Source organism: Prionailurus bengalensis, chromosome A3, assembly GCF_016509475.1.
Source record: "Prionailurus bengalensis isolate Pbe53 chromosome A3, Fcat_Pben_1.1_paternal_pri, whole genome shotgun sequence".
NCBI classification, from domain to species: Eukaryota; Metazoa; Chordata; class Mammalia; order Carnivora; family Felidae; genus Prionailurus; species Prionailurus bengalensis.
The window spans coordinates 86595303-86620326 of record NC_057354.1 but is presented as its reverse complement, the minus strand read 5'-3'; the positions used below and the strand labels follow the sequence as shown (position 1 = coordinate 86620326).

The window sequence follows — 25024 nt, the reverse complement described above, 5'->3', positions numbered from 1 at the left end:
CTGTCTTAGCAACTCTCAAATATACAATACAGTATTATTCAGTATAGTTGTCATCCTGTACATTATAACTGGAAGTTTGTATCTAGGACTTTTAAATTTTAATAATTTTATTGCTGTTCATTATTGGAATTCAGATAAGGGAAACAAAATTCACAAACATGGGGGCATTTAAAAATCTTATAAAGTATTTTATTATTTAAAAACAATTGTTTTAATGTTTATTTTTGAGAGACCGAGACAGAGATTGAGCATGGGAGGAACAGAGAGAGGAGACACATTCTGAAGCAGGCTCCAGGCTCTGAGCTGTCAGCACAGAGCCTGACATGGGGCTCGAAACCACAAACTGTGAGATCATGACCTGAGCCAAAGTCAGATGCTTAACTCCCTGAGACACCCAGGCACCCCTTATAAGGCTATTTTAATTATGGTTTTCCATTTCTTTAGAAATGGCAGCTGGAAGCCATGATGGCCTTCTGCTCATCAGGCTGTAGTGCATGGAGGAGACCAAGAGCCATCAGGTTTAACAGGACAAATCTGTGAACAGGGAAACGGACTTACATAAAGAGATGATGCATGACACCCTCCTTACCATTCCTGTTTTTTTTTTTTTTAAAGTACAGTTTAGAATTTTTGATGAGGAGAGAGAATCAATATCTTCAGATGTTTGAATTAGACCCAGATGTTCCCTTTCCTTCACAGATCATTTATTTTCTTCTCCAGCCCCTAGTCCCAAAGGTCCAGCTAAGGCAAAGCTCTATAGAGATGGGGGTCAGACAAACAGAGTTCTTTCACATTAGTGTCTTGAATGGAGGGAGCATAGTTATAAAGGGCTCTTTGTTGCATTGGGTTAGGAAAATATTGGCTTTCAAAGTTTCTCTCAACCTCCTTCTTGCCATACAGCCTGATGGGCAGAAGGCCATCAAGGCTTCCAGTTGCCTTTTATAAAGAAATGGAGAACCAACAGTATTATTAACTATAGTCACCAAGGAGTCAAAGTATGATTCCAGTGTCTGAACAACACCTTTCTGCACTGCTACCAAACCTGCTGATGCCACAAAGAAAGTGCTGGCAGTACCACCACAGTTCTCATGTTCAAACTAGGATACTATTGAACCTCTTGCTTTTCTCGTTTGTTACCTTGACTCCTTGGTAATATCACTGTGGTCTTACTAGAAACTCTTGGATGAAGGTTCTGAGGCTAAGATGTACATTTGCAGTGTTTTACCTCTTGAAGTAAGAAATGTGTTGTCTGTTAACAAGCAGCTGTTTTTTTAAACTTTGGGGTCATTTAAGGACCTGTTTAAGGGCCTGAAATGTTAAAAGGTTCTTAGGTGATAAATACTTTGATTAGTGAAATGTTACATTTTTTAGCCTCTCCTTGAGGCAACTAATAAAAAGGCATTTTTTTCCCTCTAAGAAAATCTGAAAAGTCCTTTGTTCACTTGATCATATAACCAACCATAGGAAGTCAATTCTGCTAAGAAATATGGCTTTTTTTTCACTCATTGAAAAACATGTTTTTAAAGATTTTTTTAATTCTTTTTTTAAATTTATTATTATTTTTTTTTTTAATTTTTTTTCAACGTTTATTTATTTTTTTTGGGACAGAGAGAGACAGAGCATGAGCGGGGGAGGGGCAGAGAGAGAGGGAGACACAGAATCGGAAACAGGCTCCAGGCTCTGAGCCATCAACCCAGAGCCTGACGCGGGGCTCGAACTCACAGACCGCGAGATCGTGACCTGGCTGAAGTCGGACGCTTAACCGACTGCGCCACCCAGGCGCCCCTAAATTTATTTTTTTAAATTAAAGTTAGTTAGCATAAAGTGCAACAATGATTTCAGGAGTAGATTCCTTAATGCCTTTTACTCATTTACCCCTCCCCCTCCCCCAACCCCTCCAGTAACCCTGTTTGTTCTTGATATTTAAGAGTCTCTTATGTTTTGTCCCACTCCCGGTTTTTATATTATTTATGTTTCCCTTCCCTTATGTTCATCTGTTTTGTATCTTAAAGTCCTCATATGAGTGAAGTCATATGATATTTGTCTTTCTCTGACTAATTTCACTTAACATAATACCCTCTAGTTCCATCCACGTAGTTGCAAATGGCAGGATTTCATCCTTTTTGATTGCCGAGTAATACTCCATTGTAGATATATACCACATCTTCTTTATCCATTCATCCATCGATGGACATTTGGGCTCTTTCCATACTTTGAAAGCACTATTGTTGATAGTGCTGCTGTAAACATGGGGGTGCATGTGCCCCTTCAAAACATCACACCTGCATCCCTTGGATAAATACCTAGTAGTGCAATTGCTGGGTCGTAGGGTAGTTCTATTTTTAATTTTTTGAGGAAACTCCATACTGTTTTCCAGAGTGGCTGCACCAGTTTGCATTCCACCAGCAGTGCAAAAGAGATCTTCTTTCTCCACATCCTCACCAACATCTGTTGTTGCCTGAGTTGTTAATGTTAGTCATTCTGACAGGTGTGAGGTGTGTGGTTTTGATTTGTATTTCCCTGATGGTGAGTGATGTTGAGCATTTTTTCATGTGTCTATTAGCCATCTGGTTGTCTTCTTTGGAGAAGTGTCTATTCATGTCTTTTGCCCATTTTTTCACTGGATTATTTGTTTTTTGGGTATTGAGTTTGATAAGCTCTTTATAGATTTTGGGTACTAACCCTCTATCCGATATGTCATTTGCAAATATCTTCTCCCATTCTGTCAGCTGCCTTTTAGTTTTTCTGTTTCCTTTGCTGTGCGGAAGCTTTTTATTTTGATGAGGTCCCAACAGTTCATTTTTGCTTTTGTTTCCCTTGCCTCTGGAGATGTGTTGAGTAAGAAGTTGCTATAGCCAAGGTCAAAGAGGTTTTTGCCTGCTTTCTCCTTGAGGATTTTGATGGCTTCTTGTCTTACATTTAGGTCTTTCATCCATTTTGAGTTTATTTTTGTGTAAGGTGTAGAAAGTGATCCAGATTCATTTTTCTGCGTGTCACTGTCCAGTTTTCCCAGCACTACTTGCTGAAGAGACTGTCTTTATTCCCTTGTATATTCTTTCCTGCTTTGTTAAAGATTAGTTGGCCATAAGTTTGTGTGTCCATTTCTGGGTTCTCTATTCTGTTCCATTGATCTGAGTGTCTGTTTTTGTGCCATACCATACTGTCTTGATGATTACAGCTTTGTAATACAGCTTGAAGTCCGAAAGATTTTATTTTTTTTAAGTAATCTCTTCTCCCAACATGGGACTCAAACCCATAGCCCCAACGTCAAGAGTCTCATGCTCCACAGACTGAGCCAGCCAGGAGCCCCCAAAACATTTTTGATCTAGTATTTTGTGCTAGGGTTTATACTAGGTGTTGGATATGCAAAAGCTTGGTCTAGCCTCACGAAAATTAGCCCAGTAGGGAAATACACAAGAAATAAAATGTCAGTAGTATATTGATTTTAAGGGAGGTCAGAGAATGAGAGAGGTTAATACACGTCCTTAAATGTGTCTGAGGAGACAAGATAGATTTTCCCCAAGAAGTAGTAGCATTTAAGTAGAGATGGGGTGGGGATTCCACAAAGAGAAACCGATGTGTACAAAATATTTGAGAATGCTGGCCCAGTTGGGAAACTGAGTAGCATTGTTGGAATGTAAAGTGCTGGGAGGTGGGGTAGAAAGACAGGAAATGTGAGGCAAGGCCAGCTATCTGGGGTTACAAGTCCATGCCATGTTCTGTATGCCAGTCAAGTTTTTATTTGATTCCAATCTAGAGCCATTAATAGTTATGATAACCATCTACATTTGACTAAAGATACCATTTAAATCTTCCTAGAGCAAATGCTTGAGTAATAAATTCTCAAAAACATCATCTCTCTCTGATTAAGTCTGTCTTGGCAGGACCGGTGCATTAATTCACAGAATTAATCGTCAGTGAGTCAAATGTAAGGCTGTCAAATCTAAGCAATTACTAGTCTTCTCAGGTGGGCCATCAGAAGTCTGGGCCATCAGAGTTTCATAAGTCCAGGAGCAGTGTTGTATCGTTTTGCCTTACATTTCCCCACCCTACCCCCTCTGCAAAAAAACTGGGGGTTAGGGAGGCAATGGATGGGGGTGAGGATAGGGTGAGGAGGGCGTTTAGAGGCCAAGCATATTACATAGAGCTTAAGTAGGTAACTGAATTGCCTGTCACCCGAAAGACTGGCCGAACCTGAATGGCGCTTTGCATCAAGAATTTTGATACCTTTCCTCCCTACTTCGCTCAATTTTCTTTGCAATTTTTCTGCAGCCTTATGTTCCTTTTCCATCCTGACTTGTTTATTTGTCCCTCAGGATCCCTTTTTTCAGGCCTCCCGCTTTCTTCCTCCTTTTTCCGCCGCTTCGTGGGGTGCCAGAGCCTGGGGCCTTGGGCTGCATTGGGCGCGCGCTCCAAGGCTATTTGCTTTGCTAACAATTCCATCCTGTTTCCTTAACGCCCGTCTTTCCCTGCCAGCCACCGAGTTTCTGCCTCCCCCACAGCGTGGTTCCTCCAGCTGCTCGCCTGGGGGCCAGGCGGCTCTAGGAACTCCAAGCGGATGCGGCCGCTGGCTGGTGCCACGTCTTCGCCGCCAGCAGGCCAGCGCCTGCGTGGGCTCGGGGGCGGGGCGGGGCGGCGCGGGGAGGCGGGAGCTGCGCGTGAGCGGCGCGGACGCAGCCCAATGGGATTCGCGGGAGGAGGCGGCGGCGGCGCGGTGCGCGCCGAGGGGCGGGGCCCGTCGGCAGTTGCTGGCGAGCCCGGGAGGCCGAGAAGGCTGTCGTTGCCTCGGCCGTCGCATCCCCGAGGGAGTCGTGTTCGCGTGCCCCCGACCCCCAAGCTCGCCGATCGCCCCCGAGGCTCCCGTGTACGCTCCTGACCTCGCCAGCCGCTCGCCGCTCGCCTGCGGACCGTGCCTTCTGCATCATGTGCGGTAAGGGGGCTGCGGGCGGGGGGCGTGTTGCGGGGCGGTGCTGGGGTGCGGTGCGGGCGCAGCCGAGGCCGGAGGCGCTGGCGGGAGCCGGAGTGGGGAGGGTGTGAAGTCTGGGTGCTGGGTGCGGAGGCCGGCCTGTGCGAGCGGGGGTGGGGGTGGTGGACCTAGTAGGGCACCTGAGAGGAGGGCGGGCCCTAGAAGGGATCTGGGGGGCCAAAGGGGCCGGTTTTGCGCGGAGAAGCGAAACAGAAGGTAGATAAATGTCTTGGAAAAGGAGAGAGGGCAGAGGGAACTGAAGTGTGGAGGGGTTTGCCTTCAAAAGAGTCCATCAGGTGAGTGAGGCAACCTGTGGAACATCAGGTGAGATCTCTCGAACTTATCTTGCATTCTTCTAGGATTTATCTTTTAAATACATTTATTTTTAGTTGCTTTCTTTCGGGCAGGCCCAGTAGAAGACAGAACTATATATAGCTAGAGCTACGACAATGGCATTATAATACACAGTCTTACTTCCTGCTACCCCCTGTCTGAACAGAAACCATTGCTAATCAATAAGTTGGTGAATGGGCTTAGACCTAATCCTCTAGTGGAAGAGACCTGAAAGTGACCATAACATGCTTTATCACGTGCATTTGAACCCATTTAAAACACTTACCTATGAACAGTGTTGGTGCACATTTAATAAATGTTTCATCAAGAGCAGTTAAAACATAGGTCCTTTTATGCTATGTTTTGAGACTTAGTAGTTTTAATGTTACCTAAAACTGGTAGTAAAGGGAACTGTCACAATTATATATGAAATGATTGATAAGCACTAAAATAGGTATTAACTTGGCCATTGTCAGTAAAAATAATTGTATTCTTACCTCTTTCATTGAAATTTACAACTAACCTTATCCCTGGAAGAAGGAGTGCTTTTTTTAAGAAGGGAAGTAGGATTGTAATAGAATTGAAGCTATCTGGGAAACTTATTCTTTATAGCCTTTTGGAAGAATACCCTAGAGGAGGTAGCTTGTACTCATTAGTTTATATTTTTCCTGTATTTAACTTTATACTAATTTCAGCTTCTGAAAATAAGGAGCAGGTTTGGGGTAGATTTAAAAAAACCCTCAAAAACAGAAACATCTATAAATAGCTTCTGAAATTATTGGATTGGAGCTGACTTTACAATCATGTATACTTTTGTTATGTCTGATTAGTAGAGTGGCTTTGAAAAACACATTAGTTTGTAGTTGTGAAGTAGTGAATTTGCAAAACTGGTTAATCCCCAAGATGACTTTTCCTGAATGATGAGGTGTGAGCCTAGTTAAGTACCAGGCTTTCTGCTTGCAGGTCATCTTGTTCCAGGAAAAAAGGGAGTCCGAGTACCATAAAAGAAAAAGTCAGATTTGCTTTAGAAAGGTTCAGATAAGGGTGAGGCTGTGGGGGTGGAGACTAGATAAGTAAGAGTTTTCACACAGCCAACATCCCCATTCCATAGAGTTTTACTGCTGAGGAAACCGATGGGTTGTAAAGAAGTAGTATTTGGGGGGATGGGTGGGAGGGGAAAGTGGGTGATTGGCATTGAGGAGGGCACCTGTTGGGATGCCCCAATTGGTTTATTGTATGGAAACCAATTTGACAAATTTCATATTAAAACAAACAAAAAAAAGTATTATTTGAAGCATTTCTAAGGTCCTGCTTGTAACCCAGAACAGAGTTTTGCATGATTCTAGGAACGAGGTTCAAAATGTATTTCCTTTTTAATGTAAATTCTAAACTGAACTGTTAAGACATGGTCTTTATTTTCTTCCTGCATCTCAATCATCGAAATAAAATTTCTAGATGGAAGAAGTGAGTGGGAATGAAATTAGATGGGAAAATTTAGAAGTTTCTTTTTTCCATTTTATTTTAATTCCAGTACAGTTAATATATAGTATTATATTAGTTCCAGCTGTACGATATAGTGATTCAACAATTCCATACATCACCCAGTGCTCATCACAGACGGGTACCCTCCTTAATCTCCAGTACCTATTTTACCCATCCCCCCACTCATAGTTTTACCTTCTGATTACCTGCTGCCTAGTTTTCCCAAAAGATTATTTTGTTTCAACACTGTAAAATGTTGAAGCAGAAGAATGAAGATTTTGTGATACGCTTTTTCCAATCAGATGTGCCGATAAGACTGTCATAATGTTTACCAGCTTGTGTTGGGATGTTAATAGTGTTGCTCAGGAAAAAAAAGATTCTATGGTCAAGTAAATTAGGTAAGCAATAGATTAAACAGTGTTGAACTGGCTGTTTTTATTGGAGAGTTTCTTGGAAACTTTAGTGGGCTAATAAGTGTTGTGAATCTCCTAGAGAATAGTGTGCCTATTTTCCAAATTTATTTTATCTTCTTATTCTTGGTTCTTGGAATACATTTTGTCCTTTTTTATTTGTACTACCTTTTGTTTTGGTGAGAGATGGAAAGTCACTTAAGCTACCCCTAACTTTTAGCAGATTTGCTGTTGTTTTTTATAAATGTAGGGTAATACTGTTCTTTTTTTTTCTTTTTTAAAAAAGTTTTTAATACATTTTTTAAAATGTTTATTTATTTTGAGAACAAGAGTGAAGGGGAGGGGCAGAGAGAGACTCCCAAGCAGGCTCCATGCTGTCAGTGCAGAGCCCAGCGTGGGCTCAATCTTACCTTTCATGAGATCATGACCCGAGCTGAAATCAAGAGTCTGATGCTTAACTGACTGAACCACCCAGGCGCCTGATTTTTTTTATTAATAAAAACTGCATTTCTTTCTTTCTTTTTTTTAATGTTTATTTTTTGAGGGAGAGAGAGATAGAATGTGAGCAGAGGAGGGGCAGAGAGAGGGAGAGACACAGAATCCGAAGCAGGCTCCAGGCTCTGAGCTGTCAGCACAGAGCCCGATGTGGGTCTTGAACGCACGAACCATGAGATCATGACCTGAGCTGAAGATGGAAGCTCAACCAATTGAGCCACCCAGGCGCCCCTCAAAACTGCATTTCTTAATTTAGTTTTCTGACTCTCTTTGTTCCTTTAGCGCTTTCAAAACAGTATTCTCCTCAGTAAGGAAAGCATGCTTGATCTAGTCACTGACACAGCACACATGGAATCACCACAGTCTCCGCTGACATGTTTTTTTCATTTTAGACAATCTCTAAGAACTATAGGTCTCACAGCACAGACTCCTCAAAGTTGGCCTTGGCACACACCACATGTGGATTTTGGGGCTTTTCCAACCTCCTTGGTATAAAGGTAAACAGTTATATTACCAGGGGTTTGGGATAGCCTAGCATTGTTAGAGGCTGTGTTATAGAATAGCCTGTAGTGGTGTGTCAAAGGCAGGACCATTCTGAATACCTCCAGACATTGTCCCTGGAAGAGCAGGAATACCTCTCTGATCCAGTGGTGTATATAAATGGAATTTTGTAAATGAGGCCCTATTTAGACGCAGTAAGGGAGCTTATAATTCAAATCCTTGGGGCGCCTGGCTGACTCAGTTGGTAGAGCATATAACTTTTGATCTCAGGGTTATGAGTTCGAGGCCCACATTGGGTATAGAGGTTACCTAAAAAATACCTTAGAAAGAAATAAAAGTATCCTGAAATGCCTTCTTAAAAAGATTTTTGTAATTGGGGTGCCTGTGTGGCTCAGTTGGTTAAGCGTCCGACTCTTTGTATTGGCTCAGCTCATGATCTCACAGTTCATGAGATTGGGCTCTGCACTGACAGCGAGGAGCCTGCTTGGGATTCTTTTTCCCCTCTATGTGCGTGCATGCGCGCGCGCGCTCTCTCCCCCCCCCGCCCCGCCATAAACATTAAAAAAAAGATTTTTGCATTTATACTAAAAGCTTTGGAGTTATTGAGGGATGCTGAGACTGGCCGCTAGGGTAAATCATAGAACCAGTACTATTAATATATTCTTAGAAATTATACTGGATATAAAGTAGTTGTGAAAGAAAATGATTAATTGCTTAGTAAGTATTTCCTCAGTTGTGTTCTCTGGAAGGGAGAAGTTAATAGGTGCTGGTTATGAGCAATAGAAGGTGGGAGAGTTTTATAATACAAGTGTGGGAAATTCGGCTTTTGGAGAGTCACAATTAGCAAGATTAAAGTTTCTAGAAAGTTCTAGAAATAAACCTGTTAACTTGAACCCAGTATTTCTTAAACCTTTAATTATGGAACATTTCTTTCACTTTGTCCCTATTTAGCATCCTGCAAAATGGTGTTCTCTTTCTGTGGTTTGGGAATTTTTGACTGTACGTTTCAAGTACCTAGAAAGCATTAGAAGATATTTAAAGTGATGGCTTTATACTTGGTGCTTTTCCCTTCAGAGAGATGACTAAAATAAGGGAATTGCCTTCAAGGAATTGCTGTTGGATTGGAAGAAACAGTGAATACACCAGTGCAATACAAGGAATGCAACAGGTGTGGATGATACCAGGCATTTTTTGTTCATCATTCATTACCATGTTATAGACTACTAGTGGAATGAATAGAAATTCAGAGACTAGTTAGGCCAAGAATGTTTCAGGTAATGGGGCAGTACTCTTTTTTTTTTTTTTTTTTTTTTTTAAGTAATCTCTGTACCCAATGTGGGGCTCCAATTTACAATCCTCAAATCAAGAGTCACATGCCTTATCGACTGAGGCAGCCAGGCACCACAGGAGCAGTACTCTTATGTTGAGGAATAGTGCCAGCTGGTAGACTGTGAGAGATCTCACTGATGGCATTTACCCAACAGTGAATGGAGTCAGAAATAGGTTGAGAACTGTTGCCATGGGGTTTGAAAGAAGAAATAAAAATTCTAGGAAAAAGGGCCAAAAACCATATTTAGAGGCTGAAGAGTTCCAAAGTAGTGTATTGACTTGGACAGAGTCTGCAAAACAAGAAGAATGTCATTCATGTTTGATATTACAGAGAGAAATTGTATTTGGCTCTAAAGAAATTATTAGAAAACTTGCATGTATGAAGGCAGAGGGATCTGAGTTTGTATTGAGGAGGAGGGAGTATTGTGGAACTGAGGCCCCCTGATAGAGTTGAAGAGTTGATTTCTAGAGCAGTGGTTCTTGACCTGTAAACTGTGAAGTTATTACAGGGTGTTCACTGCTTAATTCATACTTTAAGCCTTTTCTATAAAATTGTACAAAAGATGTTCTACATCATTGGATAATAAAAATTCAACCCACTATTATGTAGGGTCCTCAAAATATTTTGATGTTAATAAAAAGTTCTGTATGTAGAAAGTTGAGGAATCGCTTATCAAGAGTTATAACAGGTAGGAGAAACTGGCTTTCAGGGAGTAGTATGTGAAATGTTTCTCTATTTTGAGCTCATATAGAGGAATAAGGCACCTTGGAGTGGGTTTGCCATGAGGGGGGGACCTGTGCCTGGGAAAGTGAAGATGTTGCAGCCGTGTCTGATGAGCTCTTGCTGGTCCTTGAAAACCCAGGGGAGGGTGTGGATCTCTCTCTAACCAGACTGTATCCATATCCCTAGTAAGTCGATAAGGTGAACAGCTTCTGGCGTGTCGGAACAATGTAGGAAGGATAAGAGAGTATATACTGTTAAGATGAAGATGAAAGCTTCAATTCTGTAGGTGAGGATCTACTAAACATTGAGGAAGAAAGCGGGAAGAGAAATGGGGATAGGAGAATAGTCTAGATTCTAAGCTTTAGGATAATATCTGGAGAAGTTTGAAAGTTGGACCAGCAGTGAATTAACAGGGTTGGCCAGCAGTTGGGAGGGCCCCTACAGAAGTGGGCCTGAAATGGATGGACCTGAAGTGGATGAACTGTGCTGTAGGCCTGCTCGGGGACTCCGGAGTTAGAACACAGTGGGCCCAGAGGGGCTGGTTGTCAGGATGATGAAAAATTGTGGTCTGATGGGATTGGTTAGACAGAAGCGGGAGGGATGGAATGTTGGACGGTTTGCGGGCAGGAAGTGCGTGCTTTTTTTCCAGAAAGATGATGCCATAGGTAGGCTGTGAGGGAGTGTGTAATTAGAGATGTCAGGGTTTAAACAGTGCTTTGAGTTCCAGAGTGTTAAATGTGTAAGAGAGAAGTGTTACACAGAGCTCCTTCCACTGGCAGCGTGTATTTACAACAAAGTTGGGGACACTTGAACCAGCATTTTTGTAAATAGGGAACAGATTTTAAACACTTAAAAAGCACTACTAATTGAAATTCCTCATTTTGTCACTGTATATGTTATAATTTTTTCTTGGTGTTTTCAGGATTGTAGAAAATGTTATCGCAAATATTTCCTCTTTTAAAGGACTCTTACCTGTAGAGTGTGCCTCTGTGATTATAGTGCTGAATATGTTTTATGACAAGCACCAAGTTGATGTGTATGTTTAATTGCAGCATTATTTGTAACTGAAGAATCAGAAAAACCTCAACCAGGAGGGAAATGATTAGGTAAAATAAATCTATTAGGGAGTAGTGTGCAGCCATTAAATAGAATAGGGTAGATGCGTATATACTGACATAAGGGGCGCCTGGGTGGCGCAGTCGGTTAAGCGTCTGACTTCAGCCAGGTCACGATCTCGCGGTCCGTGAGTTCGAGCCCCGCGTCAGGCTCTGGGCTGATGGCTCGGAGCCTGGAGCCTGTTTCCGATTCTGTGTCTCCCTCTCTCTCTGCCCCTCCCCCGTTCATGCTCTGTCTCTCTCTGTCCCAAAAATAAATAAAAAAACGTTGAAAAAAAAAACATTAAAAAAAAAAAAAAGATAGCCAACATCCTAAGTAAAAGAAACAGTATATATAGAGTCGTCACATTTATGTGTTAAAGAAGTGCCCTTTAAAGCTATGTACATCTAGTTTTATATATGTATAGTTAAAGGACTGTACATACACAGAGGTTCATAGCTGAAGGATTCAGACAGTTTGTATGGGATTAACAGTGGATAGTTCCCTTGTATGGATATACACAATTTATCCTGTAGCATTTGTGTACTTTGAATCTTTAATGATGATTATGAATGGATTATAACTTTCAAAATGAAAGTTAAGTGGCATTGCAGATGGATTTTGATACAGAAAGTATAAAATTTAGAGAATGAATTTGAACACTTATCACTGGTAAATTATACTGTCTGAAGTCTCAAAATATTGAAGGTGTCAAGGGAAAAAACATGTAAAAGTACTCTCATTTATAAGAACATAAATTCAGCCAGGCATAGGAACTTTAATAATTTAATTAGTCAACTGAGTTGCATTCAGTTTTCATTTCAGTACTGTTTAACAGCCTTTCAACCAAGTGTGTCTGTGACCCAGGTTGCATCTGAATATTTTGTTAAGCAGGGTGCTCATTAGTACTTTTATGTCATTGACTTTAAGTTGCAATTTTCCAAGAATGATCCCTGTAGGTGCAAGCATCCACTTCATTTAGGGGGATATTTATTTCAAGAATATTCCATTAATAAATAAGAAAACTTATACTTGGGAAGCACATGGTGATAATAGGAGAGGAAAATCTGTGCTCCATAAAACTAGTGTGTGTGGTATTGAAGCAGTTACCAAAGAGTAGTGGAGAGCTGATTTTTAGGCTTTTAGTAGTTAATCTAAAGTAGAACTGTTTGTGGGAGGTTTGAGAAGACAAGTCAAAGACCTGAAATGGGGCTCATTCTAGTGATTTCTATGCAAATAAGCACCATTTTGAGTTATGAATGCCTCCCTTGCGAACGTGTCCTGTATGCCTGATTGACTGGTTATTTGCCATTATATTTTCCCAGCTACCCCATGAGTACACATAACCCACCAATGCCAGCAGGTGCACTTGTCTTGGGCCAGGAGTCCTGGCGAGGGGCTGGTCTGTAAAATTGACAGGTTCAGTCTCTTTTGTCTCTCATTTCTCTAAGCACGGATGACTTAGATTAATCCCCTCCCCTCTGTGTTTTCTTTTTCCAGCTCTGTTACTTTGATCTTAGAAAACTTTTCTACATACGTTGTCCTTTTCTTCCTTTCAATTCCTGCCTGGTTATGTATGGAGAAATGTTGCTCTGACTTCTTCCTCTATGCCTCGTCTTCTTTTCTTTGTTCCAAAAGTGAGCCCCAAAATGACAGTGATAATTACCGATAATAGTAGTGCTTCCTCTCAAGGAAAAAGCAGGTTTTGAATTGGAACACGATATGTAGTATTTTATTGAATTTAAGATGCCACTGATTGGGAAGTGCTCCATTATTATATAGATCACGAAGAAAGAGAATATGAATGTCTTAAAATCAGTGCTGTCAATATCTAAAGCCCTGAAAAGTATTCTGAAGATGCTTTCAGAATATGATAGGCTAGATGATCTGATTGTCTTTACTAGTGACAATCTTCACATCACTAATAAGGGACCTACGGACAGTATAAAATAGGTACATTGTGAGTAATTCTTGCCCTCAAATTTTAACCTAACTCAATCAAGTCTTTAGATCTGTCTCCCAATCTACAGGAACTACAAGGAATAGAGGAATTGGTTAGATTCTTTCTAGCTTAAGCAATTAGACACAGCCAGAAGGTGAGACATTCAACAAGAAAATTGGCCTCAGCTTGCCAGTAAGTTGGTGTCTGGGGGGAAAGACAGGGCAGTAGGGGAGACCATTCTGGATTCAGAGAGACTTTTGAGACAGAACAATCAAATATGAGATGTGGTTGGCATTCCTCATGCTGCTGTTTTTAAAATGTGGACTTCTGGTGCGCCTGGGTGGCTCAGTTGGTTGAGTGTCGGACTTTGACTCGGGACATGATCTCACGGGTTCATGCGTTCGAGCCCTGCATTGGGCTCTGTGCTGACAGCTCAGAGCCTGGAGCCTGCTTCAGATTCTATGTCTCCCTCTCTTTCTGCCCCTCCCCCACTCATGCTCTGTCTCTCAGAAAAGAATAAATGGGGGCCCCTGGGTGGCCAGTTGGATAAGTGGTTGACTTTTGGTTTTGGCTCAGGTCATGACCTCATGGTTTGTGAGTTCAGGCCCCGAGTTGGGCTCTGCGCTCACGGTGCAAAACCTGCTTCAGATCCTCTGTCTCCCTCTTTCTGGCCCTGTCCTGCTTATGTGCTTGCTCTCTCTCTCTCTCTGTCTCTCTCAAATAAACATTAAAATTTTTTTTAAAAAGTGAATAAGCATATAAAAATTAAAAAACAAATTTTAATGTGTATTTATTTTTAAGAGTGAGAGAGACAGCATGAGCAGGGGAAGGGCAGAGAGAGAGGGAGACACAGAATTCGAAGCAGGCTCCAAGTTCCGAGCTGTCAGCACAGAGCCTGACGCAGGGCTCAAACTCATGAGATGATGACCTGAGCCGGAGTCGGATGCCTAACTGACTGAGCCACCCAGATGCCCCTAAAGAATTGTTTTTAATGTAGACTTCCTTTACCTATGTTCTACTGCTTGTTTTCTTTTCTGGTTCAGTTCGCATTGTACTAGCCCTTTTTATTCTAATTTTGTTTTTTCCAAATAAGTACTCCTTTTTTTGTGAATTCTCAGTAGGTGTTAACATGTACCGTAATAGTTGTTTATCTTTGGTAGTATCTGGTGAACAAAAGATTCCAGCCATTTTCCCTTAAGGAAATATCTTAGTCCATTTTTCCCTATTATTAAATTATTTAGGTTTTATTTTTCACATCTTTGATATTTATAAGTTGTTTATTGTTACTGATATTGATTCCAGGATCATTGGATATAAGAAAAATTATTCCATCTATATAGTTTTGTAGGGTCCATGTGTTGCTTAAAATATTTCAGAAAATGTTTTAAGCAATGCTCAATATATAGGACATAAACCACGAATTTGTTGATTGATTAATCTAAAAATTTTTTTTTAAGTTTATTTATTTTTGAGAGAGAGTGTGAGCAGGGGAGGGGCAGAGAGAGAGGGAGAGAGAGGGGGAATCGCAAGCAGGCTCTGCATTGTCAGGACAGAGCCCGATGCGGGGCTCGAGCTCCCAAGCCTTGAGATCATGACCTAAGCCAAAGTCAGACATTCAACCAGCTGAGCCATCCAGGCGCCCCTGATTGGTTCATTTTTTTAAGTTAAATTTTACCTGACAAAGTGGCAGTGATGGAAGATATGTGACTAGCTTTATAAGCTTTGCAAAAACTAAACATTTATTTGCTTTAGTCTTTTATATTAATGAGAAATAGCCCTTTATAAATGTTTCACCACCTTTCAATAATTTGAAGTGAGAATTTTTCTTTTTTTCTTTCTTTGTTTCTTTCTCTCTTTCTTATTTCTTTATTTCTTATTTATTTTAAAGTTTAGAGAGAGAGTGCATGTGCACTGGGGAGGGGCAGAGAGAGAGGGGGAGAGAGAATCCCAAGCAGGCTCCACCCTGTCAGCACAGAGACTGATGGGGTTGGAACCCACAAACCGTGAGATCGTGACCTGAGCCGAAATCAAGAATTGGATGCTTAACCAACTGAGCCACCCATGTGCCTCTCTTTTTTAAAGATGACTCTAGCTTCATATTTCTGCACATCTTAGACATAATTATGCAGATGAAGATTTTGTCATAATTGTGTCAATTTTGTTTCATTAGTCAAATTTTTTATTAAATATTTGTTCATTTGCAGGTATATTTGCTTACTTAAACTACCATGTTCCTCGCACAAGACGAGAAATCTTGGAGACCCTAATCAAAGGCCTTCAGAGACTGGAGTACAGAGGCTATGATTCTGCTGGTATTTCCTTTTAAAAAAATATTATAGGTTCTACATGATTCTTGTATCTATATAAAGAGGTTTTGTTTGTTGCCTAGATTCTTTAGTAATGTTTATTTTTGAGTAAACATAAAAAGAATTTTTATCTTTTATTATGTTCAAAGGGTTTATTCATGTAATTTCAACAGTATTACCATTTATATTACTTCTTATGGATATCTTCCTTTGTTGAGAATGTTAGTATAAAAACATAAATCACCTGAGGCATGTTCATGGTAGAGCAAAGTTCTTGAAGGCCTTATTTTATAAATTATCTTTTTTCTTTCTTGTAACTTTAATTTCTTTTTCTCTAAGGATTCCCTGCTCTTGGCATATAAACTTGCCTGAGATTCTTCCACCTTAAATAAATGGCAAAGCAAATAAAAATACCTTTTTGTCAGCTTAATGGTGTATTCTAGCTCCTTTCCTTAACCATGTTAGGGGTCCCCAAGACCACCTCCCAAGGAGGACTCAGCATATAGTTGTACTCATGACTAGGATTTATTCCAACAAGAGAATCCAGAGCAAAATCAGCAAGGAGAAAAGACACATGGGGTGAAGTCTGGAGGATATGAGGCACAACTTCTGAGCGTTCTCTCCTGTTGGAGTCACACATTGTGCACTTAATTCAGCCAGCTGTGACAACGTTGTGAAATGTGTATCACTGAAACCACTCAGTGCCCAAGCTTTTATTTGAGGCTGCTCACATAGATCCCATCTGCCTAACACGTACCACAATTCTAGACTCCCAGAGTGGAAGCAGATGTTCAGTATAAGCCACATTGTTTGCAGTTAATAAGGTGTAGTAAACCATTCTTTATCAGTTAGGTAACCCTTCTGAAATCCCAGGTTCCCAGATGCCAGCCAAGGGCCAACTTTGCAGGCAGACCTTTCTAAGGAAAGCGGTGTCAGGCTTGCTATGTTAAGCCTTTTCTGTACCTTTGACATTGCCGAATGTAATGGGCACTTACTTTCCATAACTTCCTCAGTTAATAGAAAGTGAATTCCTCCTTTGTTCATAAAATTCTCTCCTTCCTTAGCTTTTGGATAACACATATTCTCTTCTTAATATGATGGTTCTTTTGTTTGCTTTGAGGGCTATTTTTCTTCCACCTTTGCTTAAATATTAATGTTCCTTAAGATTCTTTCCCGCGCCCATTTTTCTTACTTTGTATCGTCATGGGTGAGCTCTGACTTCATCAGCCTCCCATATGTTGATGATGAATAACCCACATGTATTTCCCAAGCTGCAGACATGTATTTCCAGTTGCCTGTTAGAATTTTCTTCCTGGATAAACCATGATATTATAAACTTTGCATGCCCAGAAGTGAAATGAACATACTCCCCATGCTGTTCTTTCTGTATTCCTTTTATCAGCAATCATTCAACAAGTCCTGTGAGCCTGGAAGGTATCCCAGACCCAGCCTGCCTTCTCACATTGCATCCAGCCAGTTCTACCCTCAGTATCACTGATCTCTGTCTTCATCACCACTGTTTGGTTCAGGGCCTCCTCACTTTTGCTTTCCTGTAGCTATCATCTTCTGACAGCTGTTCCTCCCTTTCAGTCTACTCCGTTTCCAAAGAGAGTCTTCTAAACATTTTTGGTTTCTCTACTTAAAACTACTCCATGCTTTTTTAGTACCTTTGGGTAACTTTTTCAAATTCTTTAGAAACTTAAAAGTAGAATTTCGAGGAATGTGTTCCCTGATTGTCCTTGTGTATTTTGCTTCTGAGGTAGGTGCCGATCTTCTGGGTTTCTCCATGGTGCTCAGGGTGCCACCCAAACTATAGTGCTTTTTTTTTTTTTTCCCCCAATCTGTGGTACTTGTATCATATAATCCAAACCCACACTGTATTGTAATGATTTGTTCCCTCTCTTCTGAGTAGACCCATTAGAAATTTGAAGATAAAAATTAAATTAATTTCATTTTTGCGTCTAGCAGCTATCATGTTTCTTGACATATAATAGGTTTTCAGTAAATGTGAATTGATGAACAAATGAATTAATTAGATGAAAAAATAATTTGTAATTAAAAGTTGTGTCTCACGATGATAATCTAAGTTTCTAAATCTAGCGTTTCTGCCTCTCGATGATTTAGGTGTGGGAGTTGATGGAGGCAATGACAAGGATTGGGAAGCCAATGCCTGCAAGATCCAGCTCATTAAGAAGAAAGGGAAAGTTAAGGCACTGGATGAAGAAGTTCACAGTAATGTACTTAGTTTGAATTTTGTCCCCTCTCCCCTCCCTTTGTTTCCTTCTCCCTCTCCTAACAAATTCCCTTTCCATATTTGGGGTTCATTTAAGAAAAGTGATGTTTAAAGTGGAAGGAAGGGAAGAAAAGTAGTTTTGTTATTATCTCTGCTAGTGTGCAGTATACCTTAGCTTCAAAAATGACCATATTAACTAGGGGAGGAAATTAGCTAGGTACATTGTGTTCACAGCAAGCTCAGTATCCGAAAATGAAGGAACCACCATCCCTGAGGAAGGCCTTTCATAGGGCAAAGGTATTTTTAGTGGTGCACTTATTCTAGTGTCTTCACTTTGGAGTACATGCCTAGTTTGGACATATAGTCAGTCTGGATGTTGCCCTTTTTAGTAGGTCTGCTATAATTAGGTAACTGTCATGTTTTCTTTCAGATTTTCTTACTTCCCTGGTATAAAGTAGTTGCCCAGAGATACATGCTGCATTAAAGAGGATATACTTCTCAATATGTAGTTCATAACATTATGCTTAAACATTTTAATTTTTCACAGGAAACTTCAAAACAAAACGAAAGCTTTGAAGTAAATTGGAAAAAAAAAAAACATTAAAAAAAATCTTCCACAAACCCTAGGAAGCAGTAGGTTTTTTATGTACCTGCTCAAATGGATGTCATGATAAAGGAGTGCAGGTAGAAGAGGAGAATGATAGACTTAGTCACTTTTTTTTCCACATAAGCCAAACATTTAGCCTTGTAGTACTTGTTTAACAAGTTAGATGAATACTTACGTTGCATGTATTGTGGTTAAGATTAGTTTAGGGATGAGGCAGGCACCCAAATAACTATACTTCAAAAACTGTAGTATAACTATTCGGTCTACTGTGTGTACCTGTATACCAGGCTGATTATATAGTTTCCATAGGAGAGAACAAACAAATTGCTTAAGGATTCAGGGGAGAGCTAGGTCCCACTTGAAGTTGGGCACTGTTGGAGAGACTTGGGATGTATCAGGAATGCCTACTGATTCTATGTGGGCGAAGAGGGTGAGAAGGGAGGACCTTCTGAATAGAAGAGCGTCGGCAAAGATAAGAAATAGACAAGCCAAATTTGATGGAATGGTCCTTTCACTCTACATTATAGGTAGTTGAGTGTGGGAGGCTGGAAGGCAGATTGTGACCAGAATCACCATTTTTGTATAACAGCATATTGAGACTTGCCACCTCCTGAAGGAAAGTCAGAAAGAGAGTGGAGGATTGGGAACTTGCAGACATTGCTGGTGAATTTGTAACTGATAAATCACTTTGGAGAGGAAGCTGGCAGTATCTAAATGGAGATGCCTATACCCTGTGACCAAGTGCTTCCATTCTTGGGCGTATACTTGAAACTCTATGGATAAGGAGATAGGACAAGATTCATTGCAGCAAAATGGAGAAACAACCTAAATGTCTACCAGTAAGACAACAGGAGACTAAGTTGTATGTGGTATAGTGAATGAACACATGTAGCTTTTGAAAGGAGTATACTGGATCTGGTTCTGCATATGGGAACATGGATAGGTTGTGGGAACCTAATGTTGAGTGAAAAAATGAAAAAAGCATCCTTAGAGATGTGTAAAGTTAGTACCATTTAAAAAACAAAAGAATACTATCATTTGTGGACACATGTTACTGTCTCTATTAGATGTACAAAGGCACAGGTGGAGAAGTGCTCCATTAACCTGAGAATTCCCTGGGGAGGAATGGGATGGGGCCAGGGCGTAAAGGAGGCACCAATTGCATTTTTTATGTTTTAGATCTTAAAAAAATCTAGAGCACAAATGGTTAGACGTTAACATTTGTTAACTATGGGGGTGGGTATTTGGATGTTTATGGTATTCACCTTGTTACTTGTAGCAAGTTTCAGTTTTTGACCCATTAAGACAAAAGAGAAAGGAAGTCATTTCAGAAAAGGCCATTAGATTGGTTATCAGTAACTTCTGACTTCAATAGTAATAGATAACATTTATTATTGGTGTGTCCCAGACATTCCACTGAGTGCCTTACTAGTGCTTAGTATAACCCATGAAGTAGGTAAAACTATCATCTTCATTTTGTAGATGTGGAAATTGAAACACAGGAGTAAGTACTGTCATAGAGAGTAGGTGCTGTCATTAGATGGTGTCGATAGTAAAGGCAGTGAGATTTGGTGGCAAAAGAAGGCTGTTATTCTAGGACATGATAAAAATTTAAGGTTGTTTTACATTTTACATCATGAGATGTAAAGCACGAATGGCTATATGTTAACATTTGTTATCTCTGGATGTCATCCAGACTTGGGTTCCAATCCTGTTTCTGCTTCCTATTAGCTATGACCTAGGGCAGGTTCTCTGTCCTCTTAGAGCCTCAGTTTCTTTATAAAATGGGGACAGTAGTACCTAATAGAGCATTGTGAGGATTCAGTAACAAAATAAATACTTCTTGAGTGCTTACTATATTCTAGCCATTGTGCTAGGTCTTGATGACACAGTAGAGAACAAGATAGGCAGACTCCTTGGCTCAGTGGGACTTAACTGTCTAGTGAGATGGCCAGACAACAAACAAATATATAATGTTAGGTAGTGATAGGTACTGTGAGAAGAAAATACAGTAGAGGTGACATTTGAGCAGAGACCACATTATTTTCTGAAGGTGGGAGATTTTAGGCAGAAGGAACACCAAGTGCAAAGACTCAATGTGGGCTGAAAGTCAGTGGGCTAGCCAGTGAGGGGGAGAGTGGCACGAGATGAGCTGGAGAGGTGACTGAGGGCTAGGTCATATGGGGTCTTAAGAATGATGGATTTTACTACATATGCCATGGGAAACCATCAGAAAATTTTGCATAGGGGATTGACATGATTTAACGGGGTCACTTTGGTTAGTGTGCAGACTAGATTGTACAAAGGAAAATTGGACATCGGGAGACCAGTTAGAATTCTGTTGAAGGAGTTTGGTTGGTGGTTGCTTGGGTCATATTGATAGGGATAGAGTGATGAGAAGTTGTTAGTATCTAGCATCAAGTAAGTTCTCAGTAAATGGTAGCTGTTGTTATTTGTAAAAGATGTATTGAGAGCTTTGATGTGTAATTGTAGAGGGGTGGAGAGAATGAGAATGTAAAGGTAGGTAGGGGCCAGATGGTGAAGGGCGTTGTATCCCATGGAAAGGTACTGGGACTTTATCTTGTGAGAAAATGGCTCTCTGGTTCCATGTTAAATTTGAGGATCTTTTTATAAATCCCTGTGACCAGGTTTAAGATGATTGAAATGGGTAGCTAGGGATGCAGACCACTTTTTAAGCAATGGAAATCTGTTCAAGGATTTTAAGCATTGTTTCCTGATCAGATTTGTGTTTTAAAAGGACTCCTGATTAGCCAGTATAAAAACCACAAAGACTGCTAAAGTAAAATGCATGACTTTTCTATTTGAGACTTCTGAGCAGTTTGCTCTTCTTTTTTAAAAAAAAAATTTTTTTTAGTGTGTATTTTTGAGAGAGTGAGCGAGAGACTGAGCATGAGCGGGGGAGGGGCAGAGAGAGAGAGGGAGACACAGAATTCAAAGCAGGCTCCAGGTTCTGAGCTGTCAGCACAGAGCCTGACATGGGGCTCTAACTCACAAACTGTGATACCATGACCTGAGCCAAAGTTGGACGCTTAACTGACTGAGCCACCCAGCCGCCCCAATGTTTCTTTGTTTTTGAGAGATAGAGAGGGAGGGAGAGAGTGAGTGCACAAGCAGGGGAAGGGCAGAGAGAGGGAGAAACAGAATCTGAAGCAGGCTCCAGGCTTCAGCTGTCAGCACAGAGCCCAAGCAGGGCTCAAACCCACAGACTTCGAGATCATGACCTGAGCTGAAGTTAGATGCTTAACCAACTGAGCCACCCAGGTGTCCTGTAATAATTATGTTTAAATATAGTTTCTAGCATTATCTCTACAGCATGATTTAATATTGGAATTTTTCATTTTATATTCTTCAGAGCAACAGGATATGGATTTGGATATAGAATTTGATGTACACCTTGGAATAGCTCATACCCGTTGGGCAACACATGGAGAACCCAATCCTGTCAATAGCCATCCCCAGCGCTCTGATAAAAATAATGGTATGAACACATTCTGCATGCTTTGGAATGATTACAGAGGGATGGCTAATGGGAGAATGAAGACTCTTATGTTTTCATTATTTTAATTTTTTTTTAATCTGGAAAGTTTCGGACATAATCAGAAGTAGACGGTATGTAGAACCTGATGTATCTGTTACCCAGCTTTAACATTTATCAATACAAAATCAGTTCTATTTCTCTATATTCCTCCACTCAGATTATTTTGGAAGTTCTCCCTTTCTCTCCCTTTCCCTTGCAGTTTACTGTGTTGTTTGTCCTGTAGAGTTTCCTGCAGTCTAGATCTTGCTATTTGTATGCATCCCATGGTGTCATTTAACATGTTTCTCTGTCCCTTCTATTTACTATAAATTGGTATGGTATTGATTTACGTGTGGAGGTATATAACGTTTAGTCATTTTTCTCTTCGTATTAGTGGCCATAGATCATTGCCAACATTAATTATTTCTTTAGGGATTTGTAAAATGGTGATAGTCAAATACTGTCATTCATTTTTCACTTATCTCAAATACTTCTATAAAAAGAAACTTCTCCATATCAACTGCTTAGTTACCCAGAGTTACAGATTATATACGAGAGACAGGATAAATATTTGATATTTTCACTTTACCATTTTTCAAAGATGAAGTGGTTCTCATGTTCTAAGATAAATGAGTTTCTTTTTATTATTATAAACTCAGATTTAAAATATTGCATTTTTTAAAAACACGGAAGTAATAATGTATATTGATGTACAAATTTTCCCATCTTTGGCCTTTGGAGCTAATTTAGGTTGGTTCCTGAGTCCTTTTGACATGACACCAGTAGGCTTAACAGTCTTTGTTATTTTCTGGTAGGTTGAGATGTTTCAGGTTCATCTAATTTTGCCCCAGACTTGGAATCAGCCATTTCTCTAAGGACCCTTAGTTCCTTTTAGTGGAAATGGTATATAAAGACTAGAAACCAGGTGCTTATTAGAAGTGCTCATGCACCTAGGCCTTTTAGGTGGACATAGCTCTGTGGGTGGGTGCGTGCATGTAGAAGTTTAAAGATAAAACACGGCATAATATTACACTAACACTTCCCATTCACATCCAACGCTGGAAGGGTTTTACTTGACCTCCTTGCTCTGATAGATTTCTTTCCGATCACACCTAAAAACTCCATTCTTAACACCTGTAACATAACTTATTTGATTTATTATGTCATCTACATACAATGGAATCCTAATACCAACACCATAAGTATGTTTACTGTTCTTTGTTAATTTTTTGTTAGTATTTTTGTCCTTAGAGTGTATCTCTTTAGAAATATATAATCAAATTACTGTGTTTTCGAGTCACTTGGAATAATTCTCTGTGGTCGTGGTATAATCAGATACATTATGTTGATATGTTTTATTTTAATTTTTAGGGATTGACCGTCTTTAAAAATTAATTTTATTTCGAACTATGTGCTTAATTCTGAACTCATATCAATAAAATAAGTCATATTAAAAGAAGTCTAATTTGTATGCTATTTCCTCATCCTTATTCCTTATCTGTAGATAACCATTTAACACATTTTTTAGTCCTTAAAAATTTTTTTTTTTAATGTTTATTTTATTTCTGAGAGAGAGAGAGGGAGAGAGAGCATGAGCAGGGGAGGGGCAGAGAGAGAGGGAGACACAGAATCCGAAGCAGGCTCTAGACTCCAGGCTCCAAGCTGTCAGCACAGAGCCCAAGGCCGGGCTTGAGCTTTAGGGCTTTGTATCTAGCAGTCAGCTGTTTATGATTCTGTGTTCCAGCAATAAAATGTTTTTCTTAGATTTATTTTTGTAGTATCATTTGGTGGTATCTTTTTTCACTTAAAAATCTAGTGAAAAATGTATTATTTGATTTGTAATTAATTTAATTCAAGCTCATTTAATATCAGCCCCAAATGTCAGATCTTTAAGTATATTTAAAAACATTTTGATAATTTAGTATTCTAATTTTACAATTGTTTTTTGTTTTAAGTAGCCTCCATGCCCAATTTGGAGCTTGAACTCATGACCCTGAGGTCAAGAGTCACATGCTCTAGCAATGAGCCAGCCAGATGCCCCAGTATTCTAATTTTAAAGAATAATTTTTAAGAATTTGAAATAAAAATCCATATTAGTGGTCTTTACATACACTGTTGAGGGCTATAAATATTGCCAACTCCTCTAATCAAGAAGATGAAAATTATCCTGCCACATATGTATTTGATCTTGGAATGCTGTTTTAACATTTATTTATCTGACATTTTAAGAATTGTCTGGATCTCAGACAATAGTTTGAGTGAAATAGTGAAAAATACTATAGATCTAGGTAGCTGATCTTTCTTTTTTCTTTTTTAATTAAACATTTTTATTTTGAGAGAGAGAGAGAGAGAGAGAGAGAGAGAGAGAGAGAGAGAGGAGCATGTGCCAGGGAGAGGGGCAGATTGGGGGAGTATGGGGAAGAATGAATCCCAGGCAGGCTCAGTGGTCAGGATAGCTGGTTTTTCTTATTCTTTAACTTCAGTTCTTAGGCTCATTTAATGTAAATCAGGTAATTGTTTTAGTTTGAAAGTCTTTCTCTTTAAATTTAGGAATTTTTTATGCAGAAGAATGAATGAACAAAGAAGTGAAAATAATAGTTGTATTGGTCACCTTTTTGTTTTGCAAATGAAGAAACCCCAGTAAATTTACCCCTTTCTTAGGGTGGGATTAGATTAGTAGTTTAGCCACAAATGAAATTGATGTCTCTAGACCCCAGTTTATTATATTCTATACTGGATAGTCTGTATCCACTTCTCTAGCACAGTGTGCTTCCACTAAACCATGTAAATAATGCTGCTGATCTACTCAAGGATAATCTGATAATGAAAAGTAGAAGATACTTGATTACACCTGGAATTCTAGCATGTGGCTTGATAGTTGTGGCTGTTGATAGTGTTTACTAGACCTGTAATTTTTTATCATCAATACTTTTTATCTCTTTTAGAATTTATTGTTATTCACAATGGAATTATCACCAACTACAAAGACTTGAAAAAGTTTTTGGTAAGTAAAGTAACTTGAAAAGACACCAGGCTTTGAGAGCAGTGAGTTTATTTGTTGGG

The 25024-nt window shown here is 39.8% G+C and overlaps 1 protein-coding gene and 1 pseudogene across 2 annotated transcripts in view; one reads left to right on the top strand and one right to left on the bottom strand.

Annotated features, from left to right (window-relative positions):
• The first annotated feature begins 4716 nt into the window (after positions 1–4716).
• GFPT1 (glutamine--fructose-6-phosphate transaminase 1) overlaps positions 4717–25024 on the top strand; it is a 53795-nt gene continuing 33487 nt past the window's right edge. For both annotated transcript variants that reach the window (XM_043603554.1, XM_043603553.1), the window contains exons 1-5: positions 4717–4930; positions 15482–15589; positions 17708–17815; positions 21797–21922; positions 24907–24965. In XM_043603554.1, coding sequence (XP_043459489.1) covers positions 4924–4930; positions 15482–15589; positions 17708–17815; positions 21797–21922; positions 24907–24965 — 408 coding nt within the window. In that variant the 5' untranslated portion in view covers positions 4717–4923. The remainder of the gene's footprint in view (positions 4931–15481; positions 15590–17707; positions 17816–21796; positions 21923–24906; positions 24966–25024) is intronic.
• On the bottom strand, positions 7847–8279 carry LOC122496950 (annotated as a pseudogene).